Source organism: Coffea eugenioides, chromosome 4, assembly GCF_003713205.1.
Source record: "Coffea eugenioides isolate CCC68of chromosome 4, Ceug_1.0, whole genome shotgun sequence".
Classification (NCBI taxonomy): Eukaryota; Viridiplantae; Streptophyta; class Magnoliopsida; order Gentianales; family Rubiaceae; genus Coffea; species Coffea eugenioides.
Window position 1 is genome coordinate 43,470,446 of NC_040038.1, and position 10,275 is coordinate 43,480,720.

General features: G+C 35.3%; 1 protein-coding gene across 1 annotated transcript; it reads left to right on the plus strand.

Annotated features, from left to right (window-relative positions):
- The first annotated feature begins 7,319 nt into the window (after positions 1-7,319).
- Positions 7,320-9,388, plus strand: LOC113769443. Its single transcript, XM_027313889.1, has 3 exons — positions 7,320-7,333; positions 7,936-8,340; positions 9,085-9,388. The coding sequence occupies exons 1-3, from the start codon at positions 7,320-7,322 to the stop codon at positions 9,386-9,388; spliced, it is 723 nt and encodes a 240-aa protein (XP_027169690.1).
- Positions 9,389-10,275: the final 887 nt, after the last annotated feature.

Below are 10,275 nucleotides of genomic sequence, written 5' to 3' on the forward strand. Positions count from 1 at the left end.
ACACACAATTCATGACTTTGCTAGTATGCTGGAACTAACAAACTTAAGTAGCAACCGCTAAATCACAATACTCTTTTGTGTTAATGGATCATTCTATTTATTCTATAGTATTCGTAATGATGTCATGTGCTTTATTATGGGATTAACTCTTTGAGTAATACTTGTTACACATCATACTCTTTGATTTGCTAATGTTGCAATTAAGGAGGCTGTTAGAGATGCAAACTCCAACTTCACTTTCATTGCAAGGACCAAACTTCTTTCAAGAGGAGTTGTGAAGGTCTTTACAGGTTGATTGATAGCTATGTTAGGCAGTGGAGAGAATGTCATATAAAATTGTGTCAAAAAATGCAAATTGTTTTAGTTTTGTGGGTTGTTATCCGATAAATTCACAATAGTTTGTATTTTAAAGGATTACCAGATTTCTTATGTTTTGTTTTTGGCTGATTCTTTTTCAGAATGGAGTGAAAAAAATGACATTATGCACTTGTCAAAGATATACACATCATATTGTCCAAATTCTTCCTTTTGGATAACTTGAAAGATTTTGGTGTTTTTTATTTTGAAGGGAAGATTGGTGTTAGCCTCAGGTTTCTTTTATTCATCTGCTGGGCTGCGAGAAAGAAATGGCAGAGAAAGAAAATAATGGTATTGATGAGCATAAGAGCGAAAGCATTATGTGATTGTCATGAGCTCTTGTTCATTCTACACAGTTGAAAGATGTGCAGCGAGGGTTTTTTTTTTTTTTGTCGAAACGATAGATGTCCTATAACCTAATCTAGCCTAGTCTAAGGGGAAGGGGAGGGGGTTCGATGTGAGTACAGACTCCATCGATGAAGGTCAATTAAGACCGCCACAAATTATGGCAAATTTGTGGGAGGCAGGGATTGAACCCCTGACCTCCAGCATCACCTTTAATGGTGATGACCACTAAACCAAATGGCCAGCGAGGGATTGCTATGCTCGAAGATGATTTCTCAGTATACCAAACATCTACTCTTTGACAAGTGATACTGCTGAACCGGTCAACTTGATTCAACCGATCAACTTGCACCATAAACCCACTGAACCGGTCCATTGTCGGATTGGTGGCGGGGTTGGGTTTAACAAATGAGAAAAAAAGGAGGTACAATTCAAAAAAATACATCAATATTTAGAGCAAATAAATATCGACAGAACAGATTGCAAAGTTAATTGGACAGTGAAGTAAATGAACTTTTCCTTCAATTCGAGTGTTATGTAAGGAATATGAGCTATTGTACGAAACTCAATCTGCATCCCTAAAATTTAAAACGATAGAATACAAATAGTATTTTATTAGAGCCGTGAAAGTCTCAAATACTAATACAAAACAACGCTTAATTTTTTTTTTTGTTGAAACAATGCTTAATTGATTTTCCCCCCCGCTTAGAAATAAATATATAAAAAATATATATGTATATAATTATATATAATATATAATATAATTAATTACAAACTTATGATAATGATATTATTAGTTATGTGTATTATATAATGTATATTAGCACATGTAATATAATTGATATTATCAATTATACTAATAATTATATATGTGTACTAATACAAATTATTAATTGGTTATACTAAATTTACTAATACATTTATACTAAATCCCTAATTACACTTAATACAATAACATTTTTTTCTCAAAAACAAAGCATAAACACAATAATAAATTAGTGATTGTATTTGTGCCAAAAGTGAAAACTTGACTACTTTAGTTGTATTTATTTCATCATGTTGGATTGTATTCAAATAACTTTTGTTTGATTGTTTTTATAAGTTTCAATTATGAAATTACAATGAATAATAATTTGGTGATGTGTTGATATTTTAGTACTTGATTATTTGTTAAAATTTAACTATAATAAAATTATATAATAAATTTTTATTAACCCTGTGGGAAAAGCGGGGACAAGGCGGGGGAAGGGGTGGGGGGGAATTTGTAGGCAGCGGTCCCCCGCCCCAACCCCGACCCGTTGCCATCTTTAGCAAGACTTCATTGATTATTGAATAAGTTCGGGGCATCAATTTCACATTGATATAGAAAGTGTTTGAATTCAGGACGAAAGGATATGCATTTTTTTTGTCAATAATACATGTGAAGTGTCTTTTATCAGCGGCCTTATATCACCGAATAGAAAGGGAAAAACGACAAGTATGGTAATATATGTTGCATTAACTTGTGATGACTTTTGGTCCAAAAGATATAATTTCCCTTTAAATATGGCATTGTTATGGAATGAATCGATTGCTTTGCATTTTTCTTATTCCAAAAATTGGTAATAGCATTTGATTGATGTTTGACCACAGACTTCAGTTCATAGTCACCATAGATTAATTAAAGCTTGTGGTTGGTTGATCATAGTCAGCAATCAGCACACGTTAATGAAAACTTGCGTCTGTGGAGAGTGGCAAACGGGAATGAACGTTATTATTACTCTAACCCAAGATTATATATATATATATATATATATATATATAATATTTATATATACTAGGAGGAATGTCGCGGGTGTTTGGCACATGTGGTTAAAGCGGATTTTTTATGTGTTTGTGGTGAGCAAGTAAATGAAGATAAACATAAGATAACAGCGCATATTAAGTAATACTAAGGAAATATAACTTCTACTGAAAACCATTATGAAATGCTGAGTGTAAAGGCTGAAAAAATAAAGCAGTTTTGGAAGCCAAAAGGGGAAAACCAAAGAATGTGAAGGAGGCAGAATTAAAAGAGCCATAACTGATGCTCAGACAATAACTCAGCAGCATACCCACATTTATTGGTCATTTAATTGGGATGTAAATAGTGTTTTATTGCTGATAGAGAAATTGTTTTAAACGGCTGAGCTTCAGACATAGGAAAGCAAAGCAGGTGTTAATACAATTATGAGTGTTTCAGATAATTGAAATGGAGTTATACAGCAATTACAGCATTGATTCCCATTTCAGTAATTGCATAAAAACACACGCTTATATGAATTGGACCAAATGCACAAATGATCGACAAATAAGCCCACATTCCACAAATACCCAGATATGTCTATAAATACAAGTTTTAAATGTACAAACATGGGAGTTTTAATGTAAAAACACCCAAACACATGCTGCAATCAGTTGTATCAAAACTTTGAAAAAAGTAACACATTTTTTCAAATTTCTAAATTGCCTCCGCCCATGCGGTTGAAATTCAGCTCCCTCTTTGACCAAAACTCAATCTTATATAGTATAAGGATATATATATTTTAGGAAATCCAAGATTATATTTTATGGGTTAATTGCACTATATACGGGGAAATGTTGCGCTTTGCCCATCCAAACTTTTGTTTATGCCGACTTTGCACAAGAATGGCATTCAAGTGTGGATGCTCTTTTTGTTTTTTGTTTTTTAATTCCACAGTATTTCTTTTTACATAATCTTCTTCTTTGTACTTTGGACTCCTTGATTTTTTGATGACCTAATACTAGGTGTTTTGCTAATATCTGGTGTTTAGTTTAGTTTTATTTTATTTTATTTTTATTTTTGAGATGGGTTCAAGGAAAAGTAAGGGTTTGGTGGAAGGGGAAGTGTGTAGAAACGAAGAGTAGAAGGAGAAGGAATAGAGAATGAAAATTTTGTTGGGGAATAAAAAAAATAAAATGTTTCTAAAATTTGGGTATATGTTGATCAAGAATCATTAAAATTAGAGCAATGTTTTCATTTTAAAAAGTTGTATGAGCATAGAGCAATTGCTTCTAAAGGTTAAAGGCATTTTACTCTTTTAGGAATAGAGTAATTTTTTTTTATACTAACAGATTTAGATCATGTCATATAATACGAATTCAAATTTAAAAGTTAAATCATGCATATGTAGCATATATTTGTAGCCGCTGATGTAAAAAACAAACACTATACTATATCAGTGTATAAAAAAAGTTAATACTAAGCAATATATATAAAAAATGGTTTTCAAAATTATGCTCCTATTTCGGATCTTTTTGCAAGTCACAATATGAGGATCCTCAAATCGTAAGATTCTAACAAAAGCTCAAAATAGATACACTTGTTTTCAAGTTAATAATAGTTCATGCAAAAAAGAATAAACGGTTGTAGAAATATAATATTAACCTGAATTAAAGAATTTTAGTAATGGAATATTCCGACTAAACAATGAGGGGGCAAAAAAGTAAGAATCACGTATTCTTTCTGGATGCATTTTGTAATTACCATACAAACTAAAGTCACTTGAGTATCTGTACTAGAGATTCTTCCAAATGCTTCATGAAGAAAAATGTAGTAGTAGTATAGTACTACATCAAGAATTCAAGAATTGGGCTATCAAGAATTCTTCAAGGCTTTCTTCGTCTTCCTGTAATTGGGTTATCAAGAATTCAAGATCAAAAGAAAAATAGAGCCACCAAAAAATATCATTGCTGACAATTTTGTGTATACTATATAATTGGTCTGTAGACATTTAGAAATTAAGAATTGAATTCTCTGCAGATTGATTTCTCTTTGTAAAAGAAATTGAACAGAATAGAAAATTTGTGTGGAAAAAAATTCTACCAGTACAAATTTTTTTTAAAATTATTGCTAATTCCCATCTCAAATCTCGCATTACAATCAAATCCAACTCAAAATAACAGCCGAAGGAGTTGGCCAGCTGCGCAATATTTTCTTAAGATAAAAGGGCAAACGTATGCAAAAGTTAAATTTGATATTCAACTTTTGTATATATATCATGAATTCAAAGATCACAGTTGAAATCACGTCAATGCTAGACATTTCAATCTCTTGTCGCCTTGAACTGGAGAAATTGGTTAGAGTAGCTTCTTATGTATAGCTTGTGGATTTTTAGTAAGCTCAATGCTTTCTTTAGATTTTAGATTTCTTTTTTGGATCATGAACAAAATTATAGTTCCTCTATATTTTGTAACATACATACATACATACATATATGTATATATATATGAATGGCAAGATGAGTAAGTTACCATCCAGTTTCCAACCATCTATAACGTGGCTGAAAATACATAACAAGAAGAAAAAAAAAATTGATGAACATGATGATCAAACTTGATTTATAAAATTTCAAGCTGGCCAAGAGGTCCTTGTCAGTTAATTAACAAGACAATAATGCTGGTCGAGCCGAATAATAAATAAATAAAGGTACTGGGCTAACGTATTTTGTGTAATGATGCGTTTGGGAGGATTCAAATACTACGTCCTAGGTTATAGGATTATTACCCCAAATCCAATTGCTACTTGCAACAAATGCAGATGAAAACTATGCACTCAACAGAAGATACAAAAACAGCCACAACTAAAAGAAAGTCTAGACACTCCCAAATGGAGGATCGATGTTTCCATTAAGCAACTTCCTCGTATTATTCTGGCATCGTTTTTTTTAAGTGGAACTCTTGTCTTGTGGGGATATTAGTTTGCATTCATGGAAATATTGTTAGGTTCACGAGTAAAGAATTATGTTTCACATTGGTCTGAGAGATGAAAAAAGAGCGATTAATATGTAAATAAGTGTTCGAAATATAATAGTTTAAGTTTTTGAATCAGAATTGAGTTTCTGACTTATATATTGGATTCTTTGATGGATTTTCTCGAGTTGTTTCTCCCTAACAAATACTATGACCATAAACTTATCCCTCAATGAAACAACATTCATCTTATCTCATCAAATAGGGGGTTTTTTTTTTTTTATATTAGTATTGGATAAATTATTGAGTTACTAACTTACTATTAACACCTATCAATTGCAGGCACAGATACTACAAGGGCATGCAAGGGGGTGGCGATATTGCCAGAGCAATTTTTTCATAAAAAACAATTTCACCCTTGTCTAGTCAAATGGTTGAAATCTAATTCCTAACTTCTTGGAGACTGCCCAGGAATATAAACTCAGGCAAATTTTTCTTATGGAGGTTCATACTTCATAGAATAGAAGTAAATGCAAATTTTTTTTTTTTTTTTGGGGTTGTTTGGGGTTCTCAGATTTTTAATGGAGGAGGGGACCCAACAACGACGTCGACGAAAGTCAGTCAGTCTGAGCTCTGTGGGAGGGTCAATTTTGGTGTCAAAGGCCAATTGCTGAGTTACTTGAAACTTGAAAGAAGACTCATACAACGGAGTTCATTTCAGTCACATCGAAAATTAAATGTTGTTTGATGCATTGTCAAGAATAGGGAAAAAAAAGAAAAAAAAAAAAAAAAAAAAAGAGACGCCCGCAAGGTTGATTCAGAAGTAGTGCGGATTTTTTGGAACACAAAAGTTTTGGAATCGAAACTACTTTCTGGAGCACCCGTGACTCGCTCAGGTAAACATTGCGTAGGACCGTGACGATGTACTCTGGTTTGGTGTACTTGCTCGGATTCAAATGGCTCGAACCGAAACATGTTTCGAGTTATTTAAAAAAAAAGCGGAAAAAGAGAGACAGCTGAAACTATGGGTGGCAATCGGGTCCAAATCGAGTTGGTGGGTCGGGTTGAGACCCAGGTATAACAGAAAATTCGCTGACTCGAACCTGACCAGTCAACCCGAAACGGGGTCAAGATATTTGACCCGAACCCGAAAATTTCGGGTTGACGGGTCGACCCGAAACTTAATTTTAATTTATTAATTTATCGCTGGTAATTTCTAATAAAACCAATTTTGCACAAGACTAATTACATAATCAAGTAATAAAAATTAAAATAAATAATCCCAAACCAAATCTAAAATAAATTAAAACACCGTAAAAGTGTTTTATCCCAAATCAAATATAAAATAAATTAAAACAGTGTAAAAGTAAAAAATAATATACTACATTATTTGTCCAAATATAATAATTTCAACTTCACACAAGTTAAATAAACTCATTTAGGATTAAGTGATTAATGCCTTTGGAAAAAAAAGAATAACTTAGTTTAGTTAGATAAAATAATTTTTATGTTTATTAAATTATTTTTAATTCGTAAACGGGTTATCGGGTCACCCACAGGTTGATCCGAATTCGACCGGTTTTCTTTTCGGGTTTATCAAGTTCGACCCGATTCTGACCTGAATCCGCAAAACCTGAGCTCAAACCCATTAATTTCGTGTTAGATTCGTATCGTGTTTTCAGGTCGTGTCGAAAATTGCCACTCCTAGCTGAAACTGAAGGGGCTTGGCTTAATGTATTTTATTTTACCTTTTCTTGGATAGCACTACTACTACATTGCAACATGCACATGCTTGAACAGCCAAATCATACTCGTAGAGTTAAGAAAAACAAAGTGTAGATTTATGATTCATTCAAGTAGTTTGAGGTGGACATTATCCAGAAGATATGAAACTTTCAGAGTTCTTATCGATTAACCTTTAGGACTAATAATAAATTGAAGATATTATGCAGGTGAAAATTAGCTGAGCAGTTTAATAAGTATTACTTACTAGTTTTATATGAATAGAATGTCGCTTAGTAATATACTAACACACACACATTTATCATCTATGTAGATGTGGATATAAAAATGGTTATGGGAAATCTTAAATTTAATAATTGCTGAGACAAGAAGTATGTCACCGCTGGGTGCCACATGTCCTCTATTCCCAACCAGGAAAGGAAATTATATTACTAGCATTTAAAAATAATAAAAAAAAGGATCGAAGTAGTAGTAAATGATTTCGGCATACTTTGCAACAACAAAATAAAATATAGGGAAAATCGCCAATTTAGTCCTTAAACTTTTTTTTCCGTCAATTTAGTCCCTATACATTATTTATAGCCAATTTAATCCCTAAACTTATATTTCGATTCCAATCAAGGAGCTTAGCGGCGGCGCCACCGCATAATTTCCATCGGCTTCCAAATCTAGGAACCCAAAAGGGGTATTTTAGGGACTTCCATATTTTTCATATTTCTCTTTGACTTTCATCTTATGATACTACTACTGCTGTGGAAGAAGTGGTGCTACCGGAGGAGGAGGAGGAGCCAAGAGGAACACTACTACTGCTGCTGCTGCTACTACCAGTACTACTAGGAGTAGTGGAGGTATTGGAGGAAGTGGAAAGGAGACCGGTGCTGTTGAAGCCAATGTAGTAGGCCGAGGAGTCATCCGGCTTGAAGAGGCCGTAGTTCCTCTCGGAGGTTGGGCTGGACTTCATGTTCTCGTTGAAAAGGGCGAAGACATAGATGTTCAAGTCGGCGTTGGGCCTCATGGGCGTCCCCTTCTTCCCGCACACCAGCTTGTTGATGAGGTTGCCGTTGTACTTCTTGGCATTCTCCGGAGTGGCTCCGGCCTCGTCGGTGTCCCCCTTGGAGGGCCAGCCGGTCTCGAAAATACCCTTTTGAAGAACGCAGCTTGCATGTAAATTTTTTTTTTTTTTAAGTAATTTGTTAAATAGCCTGCCTGAAACCCGCTTGCGGGTTTCCTGAGTGAATAGACGAAAATACCCTTTTGAAGAACGCAGCTTGCATGTAAATTTTTTTTTTTTTTAAGTAATTTGTTAAATAGCCTGCCTGAAACCCGCTTGCGGGTTTCCCCCTTATGTAAAATGACTAAAAGCTGCGTTTCTGTTCTATTTATATCAAACACATACTCTCAAACCCTCACCTGAAGGGTGAGGATGAGAGGGGAGGTTTGCTGGGCATCCTAGGGCCCTCCGATGGGCATGTGCAACTCAACGCAGCTTGCATGTAAAAAAAAATTTTTTTTTTTAAGTAATTTGTTAAATAGCCTGAAACCCGCTTGCGGGTTTCCTATAGCGGAATCCTGAAGGAATTCAACTTTGCAAAGCATTCGTAGTTGGTGCGCCCATAATCTAAGCCGGCCCTTCTTCGCTGAGCACCAGACAAATTGTATGTGGTGCGTAATGATGAGTAAGGCTTTGGATATACTATATATTAGAACTATACATTATACAATGCCAAAGCAGCTATGGCACGCACCCCATTGATCTTCTTCCCAGCACTTTAACAAGCTTTTGAAGGAGATAACTCTGCATAATTCATCCCGATGATGAGGAGGCAAAGATGGAAATTCTTTAATTTTTTTACAAAGTTTCGAGGAAACTGGGGTTTATTATAATTGTTTACACTGGAATAAATACAGTAGGGGTGGCGGGATCGACGATCCCGGAGTTGGGCTGGAAAAGGACGAACTCCAGAGGGACCTGCTTGGGGTTGGCCTTGTAGGCGAAGTAGGGGTAGGCATTGATGAGGAAAGGGGAGCCGGTCTTGAGATGGAAGTTGAGGATGGCAGTCAAGCAGGGGGTGAGGTCCGGGTGGAACCTGCAGGCGAAGGGGAGGTAGGAGGTCTGGAGGACGGCGAGGGAGTGGGCAGTGGTGATGGAGACCTTGTCCTGGAGGTTGAGGGAGCAGAGGACGGAGTAGACGCTCTGCATAGCCCGGAGTAGACGCTCTGATGTGATAGAGGAGAGGGAGGTGTCGTTGAAGGTGAAGACCATATAGAAATAAGATGAAAGTCAAAGGGAAATATGAAAAATATGGAAGTCCCTAAAATACCCCTTCTGGGTTCCTAGATCTGGAAGCCGATGGAAATTATGAGGTGGCGCCGCCGCTAAGTTCCTTGATTGGAATCGAAATATAAGTTTAGGGATTAAATTGGCTATAAATAATTTATAGGGACTAAATTGACGAAAAAAAAAAGTTTAGGGACTAAATTGGCGATTTTCCCTAAAATATATTATGTATGAATCTCCGACTCGGAGTTGAGTTGGCATTTGTCACATCTCCTGCGTTTTGACCTGTCTTATGGCCTATTTGCTGCTCACACCGCTTTGATTCTTTCTCTATTCTATTGTTGAATGTTGTTGTATGGACTTTTATTTGAAAAGAAAAAAAATTCTTTGGGCCCATCTAATCTTCAGATTTTTGCAGCAGATGAATTGATGATGAATCATCGTACGTACCTACGGCTACTAGGCTCAAGAAGACCGGATCAACCAGTCAATTTTCCATTATTTGCCTCTTTCGTTCCGGTTTCCAACGTCGTAGGGTTGCAATCGAACCAAACTGCCCGATAGCAGTTCGGCGAAAAATTCAACTTGAACTCGAGTTGATCAAGTTCAAATCGAATTCGAGTAGTTCGACAGCCTTATCAAATCGGGTTCGAGTATCCAATGACAAGATTCGAAGACTTGTCGAGTCTTATCGAATTTTTTAATTTTAATTTTTTAATATATTATTATTATTATGAAATTATCCATATACCCACAAAAAAAAAAGTCTTTGGGCTTGTCTTCGGATTTTTAAGCAAATGATTAATCATCGTACCTGCGAG

Coding starts and splice junctions, on each gene's coding strand:
- LOC113769443 (XM_027313889.1), top strand. Junction 8,341..9,084: donor TTGAAGAACGCAGCTTGCAT/GTAAATTTTTTT, acceptor GAATAAATACAG/TAGGGGTGGCGGGATCGACG.